At 41.6% G+C, this 25028-nt stretch overlaps 1 protein-coding gene across 9 annotated transcripts in view; it reads right to left on the reverse strand.

Moving 5' to 3' along the window:
* Positions 1 to 25028, reverse strand: part of nedd4l (NEDD4 like E3 ubiquitin protein ligase) — a 577353-nt gene that overhangs the window by 39626 nt on the left and 512699 nt on the right. For 6 of the 9 annotated variants that reach the window (XM_085974389.1, XM_085974354.1, XM_085974348.1 and 3 more), the window contains 6 exons: positions 17932 to 18129; positions 12972 to 13049; positions 12118 to 12172; positions 7870 to 7928; positions 2146 to 2211; positions 194 to 423 (listed from right to left, as the gene is read on the reverse strand). In XM_085974389.1, the coding sequence (XP_085830515.1) occupies positions 194 to 423; positions 2146 to 2211; positions 7870 to 7928; positions 12118 to 12172; positions 12972 to 13049; positions 17932 to 18129 (686 nt within the window). The remainder of the gene's footprint in view (positions 1 to 193; positions 424 to 2145; positions 2212 to 7869; positions 7929 to 12117; positions 12173 to 12971; positions 13050 to 17931; positions 18130 to 25028) is intronic. The other 3 variants (XM_085974372.1, XM_085974384.1, XM_085974362.1) reach the window with 2 other exon arrangements.

Consider the following 25028-nt stretch of genomic DNA (forward strand, 5'->3'; position numbering starts at 1 on the left):
GGCAAGGGTATTAAGGGTTACAGAACCAAGGCAGATAGAGTTAAGATGCAGATCATCCATGATCTAACTGCATGGCAGAACAGGTCCCAAGTACCTACATTCATTCCAAGGTGTCATGTTAATTATAGAAATAGTTAAAATATGTATAAATAGTTGGGCACATTATTGTAGATGAGAGACATTGCATACTTACGTGGCTGAATATTCAAAAAGCCCGTAGTAAGGATTGAACATTTCTTTAGACAAAAGGAAGAACCATTCTCTTGCTACACCTCCATAATCAAGTCCTTTCTCCGACTCAAATTCTATCCAAAGTCTAGCTTTTAGCACATCTGGTCGCTTTAAGGACATGATTCGTCTGTAAGACTCCTCTAAAATGTTGCCTCTATGCAGCTTCATTTCAAATCTATTGGGTATGTCAGCCTGGAATAAAAACAGAATCAAAAATGATTGTTGCAATTCAGTCCCCCCAAAACCCACATTTCATTGTCGTTTGGAAAGACGTATTCAGTGTGGAAAAAATCTGAAAAGTTATAAAATTTTAAAATTAAAAAATCTAGACATCATTGCTGCACGAATACATTATAGGCATTTGATGAGGTCAAAAGTGTATGGAAAAGCACCCATGATATAATCTGATGAATTCCATTCCAATTTTAAGAATGTTTCAACCAATCAAAATCAGACAGGCTCACTTATTGGCATCAGGTAGGGAGACCCTTCAAAAAGCACATCTACCAGCTCCATCATGATCATTATACAGTCAGGTCTAAGTACAGCCCATTAGTGTGTTTTTAAAAATGTTTTTGGAGATTTCCTTTTCATCAAATTCAGGGATCACTGGGGAATGGAACTTTCAACTCTGAGCACTTGCGGCTAGGATCAAGCACAGTAAATGAAGTAAAAATTACATTGGCTTTACTCCAATAATGTCTCTTAACTGCAATCCTGAAAGAAAAACCATCTGGTGCAATTTTTTCCCCCAAAACAGCAATTTTTATGCCCCCACTTAATGAGACTTACAATTTTAGATCAGTTTTGTGTTGGGGGCCTAAATCCACTGGTATGTTTGTGGAGCCTGCCAAATCTATTCTCATATAGAACCTTTGCAAGAGAGACATAGATAGAGTGATAGCGAGACAGAGAAAATAAACTGAAAAGCATTAGCATTGGAGTCTGGAGCATTCCAGGCAGAAAAAGTCTCAGCTTCCTGATAACTTCACACATACAGATTCAATTAATCCAATTATGTGTACACACTTTACACTAACCTATATGGTAATTAAATTCTGATCGTGAATTTTACATATTACCAATCCTGTAGTACTCCACCAGGTATCCTCATTCAGAAGGCTATTACAACAACATGCATTTCTATAGCAGTAGAAAAAAAATCCCATTGCACGCAAGTACTTTATGAGTAAGAGTGCGACAATTCAAAACTAGTGCTCTTTTGCCACGTTGCTTCCATATTTACAAAATTATAATTTTTCCAGGAAACACACCCTTTACACTAATACAGGAAGGAAAATTAGGACAGAAGGAGCATTTAAACAAAAAAGATTAAGACAGGAAAAGTTTGTTGTGCACAGAAAATCTTAAGGCGATCTAGGAAAATTGAAGCTGTAATACATTATAATATAGGATTCAAATTTTCCTGTGTTGATACCAGTGAGAACAAATCAAAACATTAGGACAAGTTCAATTTTTTCACAAATTTCTCGGTATGTTTGTACCTGAGCATAAACCAGCAAATATAGAACAAAAGCACAGGTAAACATGAATGGTGCCCTGGAAAAGTCAGATTATGATATGGAAGCTTTAATGTTTAAGATAGGCAACTTCAAAATATTGGGGTCAGCTGGTAAATTTTATGTTAATTATACCTGCTGCACATTGAGCTGCTGATTTGTTTGAAGAAAAAACTGGACAGCCCTTTAGTCAAATTATATAGCCACACAAAGGGGAGAAATGCACAACAAGGCAGCACTGGGGTAGTTTGGTCATTAGCTTTTCCACAAGACGTTTCCGGTTAGTCCACAGTAAACATGAATTTTTATTATGGTCTGATAAACAAAATGGATATCTTGAGCTTTGCCATACAACATCCCTCAAAGTATTCATGACAACGCATGGTGTACTTACAGGCTTCTTCAGTTTCTTCCGAAAGTAATCGTACTTCTGCTTGAATTCTCTGGAATATGGCACAGCCTGTGAGAGAGCACAGATTTATTTACAAAATTAATATACAGGAAACTTTTTTTTAATTTTTTTATCCGGCACCGACGTGGTGCCGGTTCATCAAAAATTCCGGATAACCGAATGCTATAGTAAAAGATAGGGAGAGCTGAGAGCTCCATATAAAGCAACAAACCCTGTTGCTTAGCAATAGTTTCAGAACAATGGCCACAAGTTTCAAGCGTCTCTGTAGCTTAGCAACAGCTGCAGCCACACCCTTGCACAACAACAGATCGGAAGGCAAGTACAATATGAAGTAAAACTTACCTAAAACTACTCTGAATTTTGCCGGTTAACCGAGATTTCCGGTTATTTAGGTGCCGGTAAATCGAAAGTTTCCTGCAACACTTGTGTTTTTTTTTTAGTTTAAATACTGGAAAGATGCATCAGCTGACGTCATACTGATCTTTCCCCCACTGCCCGAAAACATCAGGTAGCTGTACTGCCTGGGATGGTGACAGTAGACTTGTTATTTTTAACTTTCCTCTTATATTTGTGACTAAAATAAATTTACACATCCAAATATATTCTCACTGGATGTTGCATGTTAGAGTAGCCTTTTCAACCACTACTGCCACTGGCGAGCAGTGCATCTACTGGGCAGTTACAGTAGCTAAATGTTCTCAAAATAAAATTAATGTAAAAACAGATAATGGATCAAGCATTTATCACTGTTTTCTTGTACAACCCACTCCTTCTTCCTCATTAAATCAAGAACGAGGGACATAATATTAAAATTAGAGTTAGGCCATTTAGGAAGGAAACGATCAAGCACTTTTTCCACACAAAGATATCTGGAATTCCCTCCCCCCGCCCCCAAACAGCTATGGATGCTGGGACAATTGGAACTTGCAAGACTGAGATCGATGTAGAGTTTTGTTAGGCAAGTGTATCAAGGGATATGGAGCTACGGTGGGTAAATGGAGTTGTGGTACAGATCAGCCATGATCTAATCAAAGGGCTGAATCGCTTACATGTGTCCCTATTAGCGTCAAAATCTGTTCTTATTTCCAAAATCCTGAATCTATCTCATTGGCGCAAACTAAATTTGAAGGATTTTGACTATTATTTTACGCATTAAAAAAAAAATAGAAATGAGCTTAACAAACCTCTAGGTTTTTACACAAAGCTATCATTGTCACAGTGGATAAAGGAAACGCATTGGATAATTTATACTTGGATAGAAGTTTCAGAAAGATTAAGAATTCACATCGGATTATCTATTTTTAATACCTGCATCACAACTTACCTCAATCTAATTTTCTCCAGGGAAACTCTGCTTAGTTGCTTGAGCTCTTTCCATAACTTTGTATCCCAAAACCCTGGGACTATCCTTCAACTTTCTACTGAATCTATATCCTTTGAAGCAGGCGGCCAAACCTCCATGTCAGAATTGGCCTCAGCACTGATCTGTACAATGTAACATAACTTGTTCTGACTTGTAATACAAGTTCATCCAGGTGCATACTTGTAGCCAATGTGCTGGAATTGGGAATTCATTCCATTTCAAATTCTAATATTTATATATTATATCAAAGAAGAGAAAGCTGTTTCAAAAAAAGTTAAAAACATTTCATGTGAAATTGTTGGGGGGGGGGGGGTGCGGGGGAGGAATTCAAAGCACTAATATTGTTTCTAAATAGAAATTATAAATGCGGTTTCTGGCAAGATTTCCTTTGTCCTATCTGAAAATAATCAAACTTCTTTCTACTTGTTAGCTGTTCACATGGTTTTATGTCATCAACAAATGTATTACTGTATTACAGCACTCTGAACAGCAGGGTGCCTGTGGAACATTTTTTGGTTACTTTTTCCACAGGCAATGAATTTTCCATTAACACCACCCTCTGTCCCTGTTGATGAGCCAAGTCTCAATCCATTTTTACAATTTGTTGTCTATTCCATGAAACTTAACCTCCACTATGGTCTTACAATAAATAAAAAAGTGAACATGTTAAAAGGCAGAAAAAAAAAGATCAAAACCGAAGTTGCTAGTGAAAGTCAATGTAACAATTAGTATAATTGAGCTGGAGACAACCAGATACATGTCCAGCTTCAATTACCGGCCTCTCTGCTCCACTGTGCATAAACTCCAAATCGTCTGACCTCCACCACCCGATTGCTACCCCAGTTCATTGGCTTACCATTTCTATCAAAATTAATTCAAAATTCCTTGTCGTCTCTACAAATCCCTCGAAGGCTTCATTCCCCCCTCTTCACCCCACCCCCTCCCCACTCTTGTGTGCCAACATGCATCTTTTGCTTTTCCAAATTTGGCCTGCATTGCATACAATGTCCCTCTGTTTTACCATTGGAAGCACAATTGGGCCCTACATACTGGAAAAACTCTTCCTAAAGCCCTGGGGGGAAAAATTCGGTTGCCTGACTAATGGGGCACAAAGCAACTAGCGCCCAGGCGCGGCGCTCACGAAATTGACCAGACATTTAGCGGCGGGTCTAAACACTATCGCCCGATCTCCTGCGCCCGCAGATAGTGACGTCAGTCGAGCGTGCAATGCCCTGGTTAGGATGGCGTGTGACTTGGAGGGGAACTTGGAGGTGATGGGTGTTTCCATGCGCCTGCTGCCCTTGTCCTTCTAGGTGGAAGAAGTCGGGGGTTTGGGAGGTGCTGCTGAAGAAGCCTTGGCAAGTTGCTGCAGTGCATCTTGTAGATGGTATACACTGCAGCCATGGTACGCCGGTGTTGGAGGGAGTGAATGTTTAAGGTGGTGGATGGGGTGCGAATCAAGTGGGCTGCTTTGTCCTGGATGATGTCGAGCTTTTTGAGTGTTGTTGGAGCTGCACTCATGCAGGCAAATGGAGAGTATTCCATCACACTCCTTACTTGTGCCTTGTAGATGGTGGAAAGTCTTTGGGGAGTCAGGTGGTGAGACACTCGCCGCAGAATACCTAGCGTCATGACCTGCTCTTGTTGCCACTGTATTTATGTGGCTGGTCCAGTTAAGTTTCTGGTCAATGGTGACCCACAGGATATTGATGGTGGGGGATTTGCCGATGGTAATGCCGTTGAATGTCAAGGGGCAGTGGTTAGACTCTTGCTTATTGGAGATAGTCATTGCCTGGCACTTGTGTGGCATGAATGTTACCTGCCACTTATCAACCCAAGCCTGAACATCGTCCAGGTTATGTTGCATACGGGCATGGACTGCTTCATTATCTGAGGAGTTGTGAATGGCACTGAACACTTTGCAGTCATAAGCGAACATCCGCATTTCTGACCTTATGTTGGAGGGAAGGTTATTGATGAAGCAGCTGAAGATGGTTGGGCCTAGGACACTGCCCTGAGGAACTCCTGCAGCGATGTTCTGGGGCTGTGATGATTGACCTTCAACCACCACAACGATCTTCCTTTGTGCTAGGTATGACTACAGCCAGTGGAGAGTTTTCCCTGATTCCCATTGACTTCAGTTTTACTAGTGCTCCTTTATGCCTCTGCCTTGATATCAAGGGCAGTCACTCTCGCCACACCTCTGGAATTCAGCTCCTTTGTCCATGTTTGGACCAAGGCTGTAATGAGGTCGGGAGCCGAGTGGTCTTGGCAGAACCCAAACTGGGCATCAGTGAGCAGGTTATTGGTGAGTAAGTGCCGCTTGATAGCACTGTCGATGACATCTTCCGATGACATCTTCCATCACTTTGCTGATGATAGAGAGTATATTGATCGGATGGTAATTGGCCAGATTGGATTTGTCCTGCTTTTTGTGGACAGGACATACCTGGGCAGTTTTCAGCATTGTTGGGTAGTTGCCAGTGTTGTAGCTGTGCTGGAACAGCTTGGCTAGAGGCGCGGCTAGTTCTGGAGCACAAGTCTTCGGCATGATAACTGGGATGTTGTCAGGGCTCATGGCCTTTGCTGTATCCAATGCGCTCAGCCGTTTCTTGATATCATGTGGAGTGAATCGAATTGGCTGAAGACTGGCTTCTGTGATGGTGGGGATTTCGGGAGTAGGTCGATATAGATCATCCACTTGGCTTGAGTCACCTTCCCTAATTATTATTCTACTGCTGCTTGGTATCCATTTCTGTTTCTTGTTAAACACCTTGGGATCCCACTCCGACCTCTCTGTCTTGGCCTCCTACACTGTTCTAATGAAGCTCAATGAACAAAACCTCATCGCTTAGGCACTTTATAGCCTTCCAGACACAACGAGTTCAACAATTTCAGATCATAACCACTGTCAACTGCTTCCATTTTTTTGGACAGCAATGATACTGCTATTGCCATTTACACCTCCTCAGGACCCATTTTATTTTCTTTACTTGTCCCATTACCATCCCCTTTTGCCTTGCACCATCATCCCTTTTGTCACTTAGGCCTAGAAATTCGGTTGGCTTTGCACCCACTTTTCGCCCAAAGAGGGCTTTTGCGCCAATAGAGGAGTTCGCGCTGATATTCAGCGCTGCGGTAATGGCGGCGGTAGCCGGTAGCGCTGCGCCGGCACCAATGACGTCATCGGTGTGCGCAGTGCCCCGGTTCCGCCCCGATGCCGGCCCGAATCCCATATTCAGTTGCTGCCGCCTCCTCCGTGGCGGCCGCTACTTACATCCGGAGACCAGGGCCTTACTGCAGCCTTAGTGGGGCGCATAAAGGTGGAGGTGCGGCCAGCCGCTTTTTCAGCGGCTGCCTGCCCGCACCTCCTTCCCCGGCCTCCTCCACCACCCCCCCCGCGGCATTGCCGGCTGCTTTCCGCGAGCCCGGCACTTCTCCGTGGTGCCGGGCTCATTTGCCGGCACAATCCAGCGGCGATCTCCCCGTTGCAGGCACCTCCACCTTAAGAGGAGGAGGCCTGCAGTACCGCAGCCTGCCGCACCGCATCGGGTGGCGCGGCGGCGCCTACAGCGCTGAAATTCAGTTTCAGCGCCCCAAGCGGGGGCGGCCACACCCTGGAATAGCGTCCGGTTCCGACTTGGGGCGCAAAAACTGAATTTCTGACGGTCGCAAATGGCTCCCCGCCCAGCGCTAACTTTTGGGCGCAAACCAGCTGGCGGGCCCAAACTGAATTTCTAGGCCTTAATCTCTACTGCCTTCCACAGATCTTCCCTTTTGTTCTTTCCTCCCCTTCCCTACCTCTGTACTTGCTTAAAACCTGTTATATCTCTTAACTTTTTCCAGTTTGATGTAAAGGTCATCGACCTGAAACGCTAACTTTGTTTCTCTCTGCACAGATGCTGCCTGACCTGCTGCGTACTTCCAGCATTTGCTGTTTTTATACCTTTATACTTACTACTTTAAAGGTGCTATTTTATGCAAGTTGTTTTTGGAGAGAGAGAATATAGAGACACATGTTGGAAAATGGTTTTGAACAGGAGAGGTTAAGTGACAAACGGGTTGATGCTGCAAGGCAAAAGGAGATGGTAATGGGACAAGTAAAGAAACAAAAGATGGGTCTAGAGGAGATGCAAGTGGCAACAGCTATCTTCAAGTGTGCATCAACTGCGATTGAATGAGTAGCACCATTCATAGCATCCTGGATGTATTTGTTCACCTCCTGATTGCAGATTGAATACATTTTCGGTAAAAAATGTTAGTGGGGCAGGGAGGAAAAGGTAGAAAGGAGCTGAGAATGGGGAGTGATGGGCTGAGAATAGAGGGAGAAAGTGGTTACTTACAGGACCAGTAATAGCTGGATTCTGTAGTCTTGGATCCTCCCATTGTGTGATTTTGGTATCTATGAGAAGACAGCAGAACATTTCTTTCTATAAAATTCTAATTAAGCCAATGCAACCGAAATTGACAATTATATTTAAAAATCTTACACATCATTCAACATTGTGTTTCTAGAACTATTTTGGGAACAAACACAAAAAGTTGCAATATACATTAATGTCCCATGAACTCTACTTTTAAATTATTGCTTATGAAATCAAATGGACATTATGCACTTCAAACATCGTTGAAGTAACACATTGAGATACACTCATTAATTCCGTTGTTCCTGTTCTTCTTTCATACAGTATGATACTTTTTCATTTAAGCAAGAGACACTTGGCAATTCCACAAGTACTTTATATAAAATCAGAATAAAGGTCAAGAAAAAGGTCCACCACCACCTTCTCGAGGGCAACAAGGGATGGGAAATAAATGCAAGCCTTTGCAACGACACCCACATCCCAAGAATGAATTGTTTAACAATCTGGGGGAAAAAAGTGTTGAGCCAGAGAATGCTACATTAATTTTGCTGCAATACAGAAATTAAGCCAGTTCATCTGGCCACTGAACATACTCGTAAAGTTGTATTATATTCAGTCAGATCCACATTTGTTATGTTGGTAATAAGGTTTAACTTGCTCATGTTGTGACGGCCCATATACAGTCACAGATAATAGGGTCTCGCACGTCTTCCAAGAAACTCCAGACATGATTACATATAGAAGAGTGTGTTTCGTAATAAACAGGAACTGTGATAAGGTCAAGAACACAATAGCTGTTTGCCTCTGTTTGCAAAACCTTTTGAATATTGCTGTATATACCTAAATGGCCTCAGTGTGGGTGGAGCCACAGTTCCACATTCCCACAGCCTAGCCCTTAAAATTGTTACAATGTGATGCAGCCATTATGATTCTTCAAATGCAGACATGTGAAAATGGCACTTCATGAAAATTAGAAGCAAAGCAAGAGAGTAAATAAGTCAAATAACAAATATTACACCAAGGTTGCGAACAGTCTGGATCAGCCTCAGGCAGATGCTAGGGAAGAGGGATAGAATCGGTGGCTAGGGAACAGAGTTTGTGGCAGGAGCCGAAGACAAAGGCTTTGGTCTTCCCAAAATTTAATTGAAGGAAATTTCTGGCCATCCAGTACTGGATGTCAGACAAGCAATCTGACAATTTAGAGACAATGGAGGGGTCGAGAGAAGTGGGCGTGAGGAAGAGTTGGATGTCATCAGCGTGCATGTGGAAACTGATGCTGTGTTTTCGGATGATGTTGCCGAGACAATGCGGAGATAAGCCATAACTAAGACTGCCCATTTCCAGCTCCATAACATCACCTGTCTCCGCCCCTGCTTTCAGCTGCTTAGGCCCTAAGCTCTGGAATTCCCTCCCTAAACCTCTCCGCCTCTCTATCCTCCTTTAAGACCTACCTCTTTGCCCAAGCTTTTGGTCATCTGCCCTAATTTCTCCTTATGTGGCTCAGTGTCAAATGTTGTTTTATAACAGTCCTGTGAAGTGCCTTGGGACATTTTACTACGTTAAAGGTGCTATATAAATACAATTTGTTGTTATTGTCTCCAGTATCTGAATGTTTATGTCTTGATAATCAGAGCTGGCCGCAGTACTGAAGGTGTTGTCCAACCAGAGCATTGAACCGTATGATCATAACTTCTTCTGACTTGTATTCAACTGTGTTGGCTATATCGTTCAGCTTTGATTGCTGCTCTGCACTGGTTAATTGATGTTTAGCATGGAGTCTATGATTCCTAGGTCTCTTTCCACTTAATTCTTACCAATTTCAACATCATTCATGGGAGTATATATGCGGCTTATTTTTCTATCTTATGTGTAGTACTTTGCGCCCGTCTTCATTGATGTTTGTCTGCCAGAGATCTGTCCACATAAATACTTTGCCTAACTTACACTGTAATTTCTGAGCTGCTTCCTCTAATCCCACTGCCGTTTGCAGTTTGGCATCATTGGTAAATGTGACCACATTGCATTGAGTTTGAGAGTCTTGGTTATTTATGTAAATAAGAAACAGTAATGGTCACAATATCGAGCCCTGAGGCACCCCATCCCAACATAACTCCTCTAGTGAGTACTCTTTCTGTCTACCCTACAGGCAGTCTCTTATCCATTCCTAGGTTTTACCCTGAATCCTGACAGCTTTGAGTTTGACAGATGGACTTGCACGAGTTACTTTGTCATAAGCATTTTCAAAGTCTGTGTGCACTACATCCTAAGGCTTCCGCATGCCACTTGGGATGTTACTTTCTCAAAGTCATCTAGAAAATTGGTCAGACATGATCTTGCCCTTCTGAATCCATGTTGGCTACTGTTCACCAGGTTATTATTATATAGATGCTCAACTTCACTCTTGATAATCTTGATGATTTTACACTGAATGGAGGTGAAATGGATGGGTCTGTAATTGTTTTGTGTCTGTTTTATGCCCCTTTTAAAAATTGGCACCACATTCGCCTGTTGTACTGTTACCTCACCAGTGTCCAGTGGCTCCTTCATAATGGCCATCAGTGCCTCACAAATGCCCTCCATAATCCCTTTTAGCACTCTGGGATAAATACCATTTATCCTTGATTGTTTTGTTTGACCCTTTTTAGCTTGTCTGGGACTTCCATCTCATTACATTGATCAGTAATTTTACTTTGGTTATCTGTGTTTGTGGAGGGCTTGTTACTCTATTTCCTCCAAGTATTAACAACAGAAGACATTAGAGGACAGATATAAAAAAAAACATATCTTCATCTAAACCAAGTGTTCTCATTTCAGTGTGTCACTTTAGCCTCCAACCCTAACACCTAGTATATACTCACTGCTGCTTCAAAGGATTGAATATTTCTGCATTCTGTGGGTGGCAATTCTCATGAGTACATCCTTGTGTGTCCACAGCATGCAGTGGTATTCAAATCATCTGGAGCAGTAGTCAAAGGTAAGAGTCAAAGTGGCAGTGAAGGGAGCAGGGGAGAAGAGTCAAATGTTAGCATGAACTGGGGTTAAGAAAAAATTAGGTGGAGAAAAATGAGCACCAGATTGAACTGGCTAGGGTGTGGGGAGGGGAGGAAGGGAGGGAGAGCCAGCCTGAATTGAGGGAGGACAAAGGAGAACAGCGACGTCTACTGTAGGGGAAGGGGAAAGGAGTGTCAGAATGAACTGGATGTTTACTCAACATTTGCGGGGCAGTATCCACTTGCCTGTGTTTGGAGATGCAAATCAGTGCTGCCTCAGTACCACTCCTGGCTTTTACCTCCTGTTACTGCTCCAACGGGTTGAATATTCCTGAATGCTGTGAGCTGCAACTCTCACCAGATCAGGAACTACGGCCCATAGTGTGCAGCTGCATTGAATATGGTCAAGTCTTGGATTGGGGCTAGAACTTATAAACACCAGAGATAAGAGTGCTACAACTGAGCCATGCTAACACTTAGAGGGAGAAGAGTGCCAGCATGAACTGGGCATCAAGAACAACAACTTGTATTTATATAGCATCGTTAATGTAGTAAAGCATCTGAAAGGTGGTTCACAGGAGCACTATTCCACAAAACAGGCTCAAGGGGCTAAATGGCCTACTCCTGTTCCTATGTAATTAGATACCGAGCCACAGAAGGAGTTATTAGGGCTGGTGACCAAAGAGGTAGGTTTTAAGGGGATTCTAAAAGGAGGAGAGAGGTGAAGAGGTTTAGGGAGGGAGTTCCAGAGTTTAGGGCTTAGACAGTCGAAGGCACGGCCTCCAATGGTGGGATGAAGGAAATCAGGGATGCACGAGAAGCCAGAAATGGAGGAAGGCAGAGTTCTCGGAGGGTTGTAGGGCTGGAGGAGATTAGAGAGATAGGGAAGGCAAGGCCATGGAGGAATTTGAATTTGAATTTCGATAAATTGAGGGTGGAGACGAAGATTGTCTCGATGTCACGGTGACAACCACATAAATATTTTTTAAACAATTTGTTTCAGATTTAGTAGCAGAGGCCTATAATGAGGAATATTTTTGAAGCTGTTGGTTAGCTTCTGCTAGTTTTCCAGGTTGGCATGTATGATTTTTACAGGCTCTTGGAGCAATACAGTGCAGCCTACGAATGATGTCATGCTACATCTAAAGCATGAAAGTTGCCGTCTGCTCCAGAGATCACGGGCAAAATTTTAAAAACATGAAAATTTCTCATTTTCAGAACATGTAGTCTTACTCACTGTGATCTATGAAGAATGACCTTCCATCTAAATGGATTCTTTCCTCCCAGCCAGGCTGTTTAAAAATGAAGGAAAACAGAAACAATTTTTTTTCAAAATAATGGAATATTGAAAAAAGCACACATTTCAAGACAAAAAATGCAGAAGTAATGAGAAAATATTTTGGATTTAATGGTCCTTGGAAGTCCCCGGAGGTTTCTGCACACCTACAGATGCTCACTCAATTCCACTTACTGGGAAGGGGGGTGGGGTAAGGTGTGGAGGGTAAAGCCTTTTAAAGATAAACAAATTCCAATGAAGGGTTGCGGCAAGAACATGGGCGAAAAATAAACAAAACACTTTAAAATAATGGCAGTGGGATATTGAACAGCTTGACAGATACTGAAAGAAATGCGTGAGAGTTGGACTTGTTTATAAATTGCTTACTGTCATACATGTGGTTACGTCTTTGCTGCAATCTGGTCCTTGTTGAAAAAGATGCCCGTATGTATGACAGCATTCTCACACTGCTGGCACCCACACTGATCTCTGCCCTGGAATAACAGAGCTGCACTCACTGGTATCTGACTAATAGTTAGATTTTAAAACTAGTAGATGGGGTGGCTCTCTACTTTATATTAAAATGTTTAAGTTTGGCTTCATACTGGGCACAGTTTGCATTGATGTGAAGGAAAATCATTTTGCATTGCCATTTAACTGCCTAGAAGTCTGCATCTTATGGTTTTTATGTTGTAATCACGTTAAGGAAGTGTGAATTGTGATTTAGTAGCAGGGCTTTGAATTGAAACCATCAGTATATCATGAGTTAGCTAACTATGTGTTGTTGGTAAAAATAACTAATTTGTTGCACTTACAGGAAGAGGTCCAAGATCATTTGGATCCAAAGATGCTTTTGCTCTTAAATGAACTGGATACTTCAGCCGTGGATCCTCCTGTAAAATACAACTCTGAGAATTACCGTAGTAATGGTCTCATGAAAAAAAAGAGGAAAGTAAATTTCTCCGAGAAAATGATGCTGACAGAACAAGTTGTAGAAATCATTCCCAAGGAAAAATAAAGCCATCCAAATGTGAGGCAAAGAAAGTTACGTAGAAAAATGTAAATATCACTGTACATTGACAGCTGATAGTTGCATTTCTTTTGGACTTTGAATAATCCTTGTTAAAATTTACAATGAAGGAACTGTGGCTCAATCACCAAGAACCTACTTTGGCCAATGATACAATCAGTTCACTTGGTTAGCAGACCAATTCTAAAATGCCTCAAAAGCTCATTTTGTGGAATCTAGAAACACGCCACAGATTAAAGAAACACTGCAGGCCGTGTTCGAACATTTCAAACAAGTCTTATGCTTTCCTGATAGATCATTTGGTAATATCCTGGCCCATTGTTGGAATGAGCTGTATAAATTGGAAAAATCCCCTCTGTGCTGAGTTAGTTGATTTCAGTATGAATGGCAGATTGATTTCAGTGTCCCTCAGCGAAGGGGGGTGAGGGAGTAACAAATCAGCAGGATTTCTAGGACGATCCAGTGACCTCTCTCCTCCTTCCCCACCCACACTGGAAAATACATGTATGTACATCAGGTGCGGATTGAAGCAGGCTCAGCTGTGATATGAATGTTTGTCTGCCCAGTTTCACACAAGAAGAATGGCCAATTGGACCACCACCCATCGACCCATACAACAGGCATCACTACCTACAGGACAAGAGAAAATTGGAATTTAAAAAAAAGGAACAAGGTAGTCTCTGGGGTTTAATTTTTCAGCAAGGAAAATGAAACACAGAAAATAGGAGCAGGAGTAGGCCATTCGGCCCCTCGAGCCTGCTCCGCCATTCAATGCGATCATGGCTGATCATCCAAGTTCAGTACCCAGTCCCTGCTTTCTCCTCATACCCCTTGATCCCTTTAACCTTAAGAAATATATCCAACTCCTTCTTGAATATATTTAATGTATTGGCCTCTACTGCCTTCTGTGGTAGAGGATTCCACAGGTTAACCACTCTCTGGTGAAGAAATTCTTTCTCATTTCTGTCCTAAATGGCTTACCCCTTATCCTTAGACTGTGACCCCTGGTTCTGGACTCCCCGACCATCGGGAACATCCTTCCTGCATCTAGTCTGTCTAGTCCTGTTCGAATTTTATAAGTTTCAATGAGATCCCCTCTCATTCTTCTAAACTCCAGCGAGTATAAGCCCAATCGACCCAATCTCTCATAAGTCATTCCTGCCATCCCAGGTATCAGCCTGGTGAATCTTCGCTGAACTCCTTCCATGGCAAGAACATCCTTCCTCAGATAAGGCGACCAAAACTGCACACAATACTCAAGATGTGGTCTCACCAAGGCCCTGTACAACTGCAGCAAGACATCCTTGTTCCTGTACTCAAACCCTCTCGCTACGAAGGCCAACATACCATTTGCCTTCTTAACCGCCTGCTGCACCTACATGCTTACCTTCAGCGACTGGTGCACAAGGGCACCCAGGTCTTGTTGCACTTCCCCTTCTCCCAATCTATTGCCATTCAGATAATAATCTGCCTTCCTGTTTTTGCCACCAAAGTGGATAACCTCACATTTATCCACATTATATTGCATCTGCCATGCTTCTGCCCAATCACCCAACCTGTCCAAATCATCCTGGAGTTTCTCGGCATCCTCCTCACAGCACACATGCCCACCCAGCATTGTGTCGTCTGCAAACTTGGAGATATTATATCTAGTTCCCTTGTCTAGGTCACTAATATACATTGTGAATAGCTGGGGTCCAAGGACCGATCCCTGCGGTACCCCACTAGTCACTGCCTGCCACTCGGAAAAAGATCAGTTTATTCCAACTCTTTGCATTCTGTCTGCCAACCAGTTCTCTATCCAAGTCAATACCTTGCCCCCAATCCCATGTGCCTTAACTTTACATGCTAATCTCTTATGTGGGACCTTATCGAAAGCCTTCTGAAAGTCCAAATACACCACATCCACTGGTTCTCCCTTATCTATTTTACCAGTTACATCCTCAAAAAATTCCAGTAGATTAGTCAAGCACGATTTACCTTTTGTAAATCCATGTTAACTTTGTCCGATCCTGTCACTGTTTTCCAAGTGCTCTGCTATTACATCTTTTATAATGGACTCCAGCATTTTCCCCACTACCGATGTCAGGCTTACCGGTCTGTAATTCCCCGTTTTCTCTCTACCACCTTTTTTGAATAGTGGAGTAACTTTAGCTACCCTCCAATCCATGGGTACTGTTCCAGATTCCACCGAAAGTTGGAAGATGATCAGCAATGCATCTACTATTTCTAGGGCCACTTCCTTAAGTACCCTAGGATGTAGATTATCAGGCCCTGGGGATTTATCGGCCTTCAATCCCGTCAATTTCCCTAACACCATTTCCCTACAAATACTGATTTCTTTCAGTTCCTCCCTTTCATTAGACCCTATGTTCCCTGACATCTCTGGGAGGTTATTTGTATCGTCCTTTGTGAAGACAGAACCAAAATATGTATTTAATTGGTCTTCCATTTCTTTGTTCCCCATTATAAATTCCCCTGATTCTGACTGCAAGGGACCTACGCTTGACTTCACCAGTCTTTTTTTCTTCACATATCTATAAAAGCTTTTACAGTCAGTTTTTATGTTCCCTGAAAGCTTACTCTCATATTCTATTTTCCCCTTCTTAATTAATCCCCTTGTCCTCCTTTGTTGAATCCTAAACTGCTCCCAATCCTCAGGTTTACTGCTTTTTCTGGCCAATTTATATGTCCTCTCCTTGAATCTTATGCTATCCCTAATTTCCCTTGTTAGCCATGGTTGAGTCACCTTTTGTGTTTTATTTTTATGCCAAACTGGGGTGAACAAATTCTGTAGTTCATCCATGCGGTCTTTGAATGTTTGCCATTGCCTATCCACCGTCAACCCTTTGAGTGACATTCCCCAATCAATCCTACCCAACTCGTGCCTCAGACCATCGTAGTTTCCTTTATTTAAATTCAGGACCCTAGTCTCTGAGTCAACTACTTCATTCTCCATCTTAATGAAGAATTCGATCATATTATGATCGCTCCGACCCAAGGGGCCTCGCACAACAAGATTGCTAATTAATCTTTTCTCATTACATAATGCCCAGTCTAAGATGGCTTGAGCTCTGGTTGGTTCCTCGACATATTGGTCCAGGAAACCACCCTGTAAAAACTCCAGGAATTCCCCCGCCACAGTATTGTTACTAATTTGGTTAGCCCAATCTATACGTAGATTAAAGTCACCCATGATGACTGCTGTGCCCATATTGCACGCTTCTCTACAATGTGCATGTTTAAGGAGGATTGAACAATTGCAGCCAAGAACCTCTGCTATCTCCTTTCTTACTTCCTTCAACAGCCCAGTGTGCATGCTATCACTGCCCAGTGACTTATCCATCTCGAGTTCTGCTAATTAGTACCAGAAGCAATTCGTTCTCTAGTTATCTGTAACAACTGTTCGACAACTGTACACCTACATTCTCACCTCCACTAACCTCCCTCCCATAAATATACACCGATTCCTCTCATCATGTCATACATATATCTAGGTGTTCCATTATTCCATTTTTCACAATGCCTTCTAATACTTTAATCACAATGGCCATTAGCTTCACTGACCTGGAGTTTCATGGGCTGTCCCTATGCCCCTTTTAAAAGATTGGTATTGTGTGTTACTTTCCAATCTATCATTGGTAAATTGAGGTCACTCATGACAACTGAATTTGCTGTTGTATTTGCTTCTCTTATTTACCTCCAAGTTCTTGGTCCAAATGCTGCTTCTGACCTGATAATCTATAGTAGAGTTAATTTCCTTCCCCTCCTGTCCATCATTCCTATTCACAGAGATTCCACCTGAACTTAAGCATCATTATCAGGATACTGTAGTGTGCAGAAATGTGTGAACACACATTTTCAAAATAAATCTAGTGTCCAGAAATCATAACAATCTGTATAATGTTGAAAAATTGTATACAGTACTTTATACACAATTTGTAAAACCACACAAATAACAAGTCATCACTAATGGTTGCACAATCTGAAGCCAGAAAAAGCTCCAGCAGGCACATCGTCAAAAGATATTGAGAATATAATCGGAGAATCATTTCCCGTTTCAATAGATTTAACTTTAATAGGTAGTAATTTTCATAAGAAAGCTAAAATTTGACAACAGGAACTCAGCTAACCAGTTCAGTGAAGAGGATACGGAGGTGATAAAGCTAGTGGTTACAGCTGTTTGGCATCTTTTTAAAAAAAAGTCCAATATTCAAAAGGAAATTACACTTAAACTTTGATGAAAATTTAATGAAGTTTTTGTAGGTAGGCAAGACAAAAGGACAGAGTTGCAGTAAGTCTCACTGTCAGTACAGTATTAGGATGTTTAGTACTATTCATGCAAACTCTGCTTAAGAATATTTTAGAAACGGATCCATTTTTAGTTTGTAAAAAGGAATGGTTTGTTTTTCTCTGCAATGGCAAAGACACCTTTACAGGAACCAGTCCAGAGATTAAAGTTAGCAAGCCACACCAAACATTTTCTTAAATATTTACCAAACTTTGCAGATTACTGCTCACTATATAGTCTCCAGCTAACAAATGAATAATTTTGACATTCTAATTCCAAACAGACACTCTCCACTAGCACAACCACTTCACCACATGGCTCATGTAATAGATCCAAGTAATGTTAGCATTCCTAGCCCTCAAAACCCCAAATTCATACTGTAATGTAAGTTTATTAAATGTTGCACTACAAAAGAGGAAAGGAAAAATACTTTTGGGTAGCGTTTAGGACTTACCCATGTTGTTGTTCTACTATTGTGATCGATGAAGAAAGGCCGGCCATTTGGAGCTATGCGCATTTCCCAGCCAGGAGGTAGGAAACTCTGCACAACCTTATGTTGTGCCTTTGGTGAATTATAAGGCGAAAGCTGTGGAGACTGAGGAGTAGAGAAAGTGTCCTTTACAGCTCTGCGCAGAGGGGGATCTTTAGCACCCTGAAAAAATATAAACAATCATATATCTAAACTATTTATATGGACCGGGGTTTGGTCAATTCAATTTAAATAATTGTTGCCATTTTTTTTTTTTTTTAAATTAATGTAACTCCTGCATGAAATCTCAGGAAATAATATTCCACTTCAGATAAACCATTCAGCAACTGCTTTTATCATTGATTTGGTAGAAATAAATGTGATAAAACCTAAGTTTCACCTAACTTGCAATGGTCCAGTTAAGCTATTAACTTTGCAGATACCCTGAGTGCAACAGTCTACATGATACTTGTAACTCAATATTGCAAAGCCTTTAGCCAGACTGTACTAAGCCAAATATATTCAACCAATATAATAATAATTCAACCAAGGAAGAGTGCAAATAAGAAAGTTCAATCAAAGTCTTTAAGCTGAAAGGATCACCTACCTTTGGTCTGGTTGCTTTCATTCTTTGCATCCTGCAAATAGCTTAACAATAGACCAAGCATCATCTTGGTGGAAATTACTGAGCAAGTACTTGCTGCAGAAGTTTTATACTTAAAATTTAGGTGAAGTGTGGGGTCTTTCCTAATTCTACAATGCACAAAAGTGCTGCAAATAGACCACCTATGTGGATTTTTGACACCCTGCAGTAGGAGGTGTAATTAGCAAATGAAGCAATTGGTCAAAATTAAGAATTATGGTCCAAACATTCAGTTACAAATAGGCAGCAAAGAGGACAAGAATAAAGTATGTGAATAGTGAAGAGCAGATCATAGATGATATGTTGATAGGGTTAGCTGAAGTAGAGTGGGAGCAGGCTCATGTGGAGCATAAACACCAGCATAGACGAGTTGGGCCGAATAGCCTGTTTCTGCAAATTCTATGTAAAAATCAAAGCTAGATAACCTTGTTCCCTCCCTCATGCATTTATCCACTCATTCATCTTCAGGAGTATACTACAGGCGATTTGACACCCAAAGCACCAAAGGCTCCTCATACCTACCAATACTTAATCTGGAGAAGGAGTTTCAAGTCGCAGGACAGCCCAGTGACTACTCTCAATTATACATGATATTGAATCCACACTGACTGGTGTTCTTGTGAGATCAGTCTCAAGCAGTGACTTGCCAAAACCATGAACATTCTTAAAAGCCACAAACTTCATCCATCACTCAACTCACAAACCATAGTCTGCCTGTACTTTATTCTGCATTTGCGGTCGTATTACCCAATATGGCTGCTTTGAATTTTGATGCCCTTCAGGTATTTTCAGAGGAACGAAAACGCATCTTCTAGCAACTACAAAAACAAGTAAATTCAGCTAATCATCCAGCAAAAAATCACCCTGGTTTCAAATCCGAAGGTCTGGGCACTGGTTGTGGTAAAAGCAGCTGGTGCAAAGACTCAACAACAAAAAAGCCAAGTTTTCCAGCTACACTGGTAAATTGATGCACAATTCACATTTTAATGGTTAAATTAATTATTCACCTTGCATGTTTAAATCAAGACTTTTATGCATAACCTTCCCCCAAATGAATAATGGTGTAATCCCCCCAAACTCGCTATTGTTTACAAGAACAATGGCTGTTTTAATTGTAAAGTAAACACTGGGCTCATAGAGGTCAATTAAGGGACTGTTGCTTCAAAGTAACCATTCGCTAAGTCCATACAGATGTCAATTAAGAGACTACAGATATCCTGATTCTAGTATTTCATGTTTGTCAAAGTTCCTTTATACTACTAGGGAAAATAGAATATGAGAGTAAACTAGCAAGAGACATAAAAACAGACTGTAAAAGCTTCAATAGGTATGTAAAAAGGAAAAGATTAGCGAAAGTAAATGTGGGTCCCTTACAGGCTGAGACAAGAGAAGTTATAACGGGGAATAAGGAAACGGCAGAGAAATTAAACAAATACTTTGTGTCTGTCTTCACAGAAGACGACGCAAAAAACTTCCCAGAAATAGTGGAGAACCAAGGGTCTACCAAGAATGAGGAACTGAAAGAAAATAGTATGAGGGAAAAAAAGTGTGCTGGAGACATTTAATGGGAGTGAAAGCTGATAAATCCCCATGACCTGATGCCCTACATCCTTGGATTTTGAAAGATGTGGCTATAGAGATAGTGGATGAAGTGGTTGTCATTTTCCAAAATTCCATAGATTCCAGAACGGTTCCCGCAGATTGGAAGGTAGCAAATGTAACCCCACTGTTTAAGAAGGGAGAGAGAAAACGAGGAACTACAGACCAGTTAGCCTGACATCAGTAGTAGGGAAAATGTTAGAATCTATTGTTAAGGATGTGGTAACATGGCACTTAGAAAATAATAATAGGATTGGGCAAAGTCAACACGGATTTATGAAAGGGAAATCATGTTTGACGAATCTGTTAAGAGTTTTTTTGAGGTTGTAACTAGCAGAATAGATAAGGGGGAACCAGTGGATGTAATGTATTTGGATTTTCAGAAGGCATTCGATAAGATGCCACACAAGAGGTTATTAAACAAAATTAGGGCTCATGGGATTGGGGGTAATATACTAGTGTGGATGGAGGATTGGTTAACAGACAGAAAACAGAGTAGAAATAAACGGGTCATTTTTGGGTTGGCAGGCTGTAACTGGTGGGGGACCGCAAGGATCAGTGCTTGGGCCTCAGCTATTCACAATCTACATCAATGATTTTGGTGAGGGGACCAAATGTAATATATCCAAGTCTGCTGATGATACAAAGCTGGGTGGGAATGTATTTTGTGAGGAGGATGCAAAGAGGCTTCAAGGGGATATAGACAAGCTAAGTGAGTGGGCAAGAACATGGCAAATGGAATATAATGTGGAGAAAGGTGAAGTTATCCACTTTGGTAGGAAAAATAGAAATAGAAAAGCAGAGTATTTTTTAAATGGTGAGAGATTGGGAAATGTTGGTGTTCAGAGGGACCTGGGTGTCCTTGTACACGAATCACTGAAAGTTAACATGCAGGTACAACAAGCAATCAGGAAAACAAATGGTATGTTGGCCTTTATTACAAGGGGATTTGAGTACAAGAGTAAAGATGTCTTACTGCAATTATATAGGGCCCTGGTGAGATCACACCTGCAGTATTGTGTACAGTTTTGGTCTCCTTACCTAAGGAAGGGTATACTTGCCATAGAGGGAGTGCAACAAAGGTTCACCAGACTGATTCCTGGGATGGGGGGGGATTGTCCTATGAGGAGAGATTGAGTAGACTAGGCCTATATTCTCTGGAGTTTAGAAGAATGAGAGGTGATCTCATTGAAACATACAAAATTCTTACAGGGCTTGACAGGGTAGATGCTGGGAGGATGTTTCCCCTGGCTGGGGAGTCTAGAACCAGTGGTCACAGTCTCAGAATAAGGGGTCAGCCACTGAGATGAGGAGCAATTTCTTCACTCAGGGCTGTGAAGGCTCAGTCGTTGAGTATATTCAAGACAGAGATCGATAGATTTTTGAATATTAAGGGTATCAAGGGATATGGGAATAGTGAAGGAAAGTGGAGATGAGGTAGAAGATCAGCCATAATCTTTCTGAATGGTGGAGCAGGCTCGAGGGGCCAAATGGCCTACTCTTGCTCCTATTTCTTATATTCTTTTGTACTTTTTAAAGCAAGATCGAAAAGAATGAACGTGACACAAATTGTGACCAATAACAAAATGTGTATCTGGCATATATATTAATAAAAATGACATTATTTCCCATGTAGTTACTCAAGAGTGTTTCATTTATCCTGACAATAAGTATTAGAACTTCTCCCTACTACTGTTGCACCTCATTCTGTATACTGCATCACACTATACATTACCCTCGTCCTGCCTTCTGCCAGCCACCGATACTGTCCTCTCTTGCTTATCCTTCCCATTATCCACCCTATGCCCTGCCCTCCTCCATGTCTGTGCCTTGCACTTCTTTCTCCATGCCAAATTTGTAGCTTTAGAAAAGCAAAATCGCTCTTTCTTGAGCAATGAGGTGGGAAATAAGCTTCTAACTTTTAAAGCACTTATACTGTATTTGTAGATCCTAAATGCTTCAAGAGTTGGTGCTGGTTTTTCGGCTCAGTACAGGAAAGACAGGATTAATCAAATGACAGCACCATAGAAACACAGAAGATAGGAACAGAAGTAGGCCATTTGGCCCCTCGAGCCTGTTCCGCCAGTTAATGAGATCATGGCTGATCATCCAAATTCAGTACCCTGTCCCTGCTTTCTCCCCATATCCCTTGATCCCTTTAGCCTTAAGAAATATATCTAACTCCTTCTTGAATATATTTAATAAGTTGGCCTCAACTGCCTTCTGTGGTAGAGAATTCCACAGGTTCACCACTCTCTGGGAGAAGAAATTCCTCCTCATCTCAGTCCTAAATGGCTTACCCTTTATACTTAGACTGTGACCCCTGGTTCTGGACTCCCCCGCCATCGGGAACATCCTTCCTGCATCTAGTCCTGTTAGAATTTTATAAGTTTCAATGAGATCCCCTCTCATTCTTCGAAACTCTAAACACCAGTAGCTAACGGGAGGAAAGTGGGTTGGAGCACCCTCACTGCTGATTCCTAATCCTATACATTCCTTTGTGCAATATACTCCTCCCCTCACACTTATGCCTGCATACTCCCATGACCTCACTTGCACGCTCCTTAATAATAAATATATTTTAAGTCCAAACCCAGGTTTATGGAAAAGGCGGAGACTTCAAGTAAAAGCTTTAATGAAATGTGTTAAAAGACATAAAAGATGATTCATATGATAAATTGAATCGTGTTATTGTGTTTGTTAGTTTTTTTTAAAAAAATTGCTCAAAACCTTATTTTGGACATTAGGAATTGTAATTATGGAGAAATATTTTTTTTCCCCAAAAAGCATTTTGGATGATTTGATTCAACTTTTTTCAAAATATTGGTGGACTCTTCCGACTGGTCTTTCGGGATTGGCTGTTTACATTAGTCCATAATAATGTCTCATTTTCTGCTTTCCACGCTTTTGATGCACATGTCCCCTACACCTCTTCAGTTCTGAGTTCCTGGTGTGTTAGGTTGAGTCAATCAATAAAATGTGTCCATAGAGTGATGACAGCAAAAACGTTAATGCCAAAAATTTGACTGAAAAATTGTGGCAACATTAAGTAAGGGCATCTGTACAGGAAGTGTGCCCGATAGACAAGAATTTTAATATATTACCAACCTATCTTCCAGGGTGTGCGCACGGTGAATCGTAGGATAGCCAGCTTGGTGATCACGCACACAACACAGTTCCCACTCCCCCATCCCAAGGTAAATTTCATTATGCCATCTCCACTGATGTGAAAGTCAAGTTAAAATAACTTAAATAAAAACAGAAAATGCTGGGAATACTCAGGAGGTCAGGCAGCATCAGTGCAGAGAGAAACAGAGTTAACGTTTCAGGTCGATGACCTTTCATCAGAACTGGAAAAAGTTCGAGGTCTAACAGATTTTAAGCAAGTATGGGGCAGGGACAGTGAGGAGGGGAGGAAAGAACAAAGGGAAGGTCTGTGATAGGGTGGAAGGCAGGAGTGATTAAATGACAAAAGGGATGATTGTACAAAGCAAAAGGAGATGGTAATGGGACAAGTAAAGAAGCAAAAGATGGGTCTAGAAGAGGTGTAAATGTGAATAGCAGAATCATCACAGCTGTCATCTGAAATAAATAGGGACGAAAGATCATCGACCTGAAACATCAACTCTCTTTCTCTCTCCACAGGTACTGCCTGACCTTCTGAGTATTGTCAGCATTTTCTGTTTTTATTTCAGATTTCCAGCATCTGCAGTATTTTGATTTTATATTAGCTTTTATGAATTTGTGCCCCGTCCTCATCTCACTTTCCTCCCACTACAAAATTTGGCCCTTCATGCAATACCACTTAAGATGCGGAAGTTAGGTCCTGATCTAAATTCTGAGTGCACTGAAGCCAAGATACGAGACCATGGTAGGTAGCATAACACCACTTGGAATTTGTTCTGTATATACTGTAACTTTAGCCCAGTATGAAGTCATGTTTTAAAAGTACCCAGGTAAGCAGTTGGGCCTCTTGGGAAATTTTTAGACTTAGCATTAAATCTTTTAATGTTAGACAGAATTTAGGTCCTACCCCTTTGCCACAAGATTAAAAATGAGATGGCTGGGGAACACAGAACTACACATTTGCAAGCTATAGTAGGTATGATGCATAATGAGGCATAGCTGGTTGTGTCTGTCTTTCTTTTGAAATTGCTTTTGGGACAACGTTTGCAAGGGCGTATTAGTTGCCCATTCCTAGCTGCCCTGAGAAGGTGGTGGCAGACCTTCTTGAACCACTGCAGTCCTTGCAATGATGATGCTCCTACAATGGTGTTAGGACAGCAATTCCAAGATATTGACCCAGCAATGATGAAGGAATAACGATGTGTCCAAGTTAGAATGATGTGTGACTTGGAGGTTATGGTGTTCCCATGAGGTAATTCAGAAGAAACTTCTTTGCCCAAAGAGTGGTGAGAATGTGGAACTCGCTACTACAGGGAGTGGTTGAAGCGAATAGTATAGATGCATTTAAGGGGAGGCTGGACAAGCATGAGGGAGAAGGGAATAGAGGGTTACGCTGACAGATTTAGATGAGGAAAGATGGGAGGAGGTTCGAGTGGAGCATAAACGCCAGCATGGGCTGGTTGGGCCGAATGTAAATGAAATTCATTTGCCAATTATACGCCCATTCTGCAAGTTTATTAATGTCCCATCCTGGTTCAGGTGGCGCCCGTCCCATCAGTACAGCTCCTTCCTGTCCCAGAACTGGTGCCAGTGTCCCATGAAAAGGAACTCCTCTTTCACACACCAGCCCTTTAGCCATGTGTTAATTCTCCTGATCTGACTGCTTCTACACCAATTTGCATGTGGCTCGGGCAATAATCCAGAGATTATTACC

Source organism: Somniosus microcephalus, chromosome 2, assembly GCF_052327205.1.
Source record: "Somniosus microcephalus isolate GS21.2 chromosome 2, FLI_Smic_1.0, whole genome shotgun sequence".
NCBI classification, from domain to species: Eukaryota; Metazoa; Chordata; class Chondrichthyes; order Squaliformes; family Somniosidae; genus Somniosus; species Somniosus microcephalus.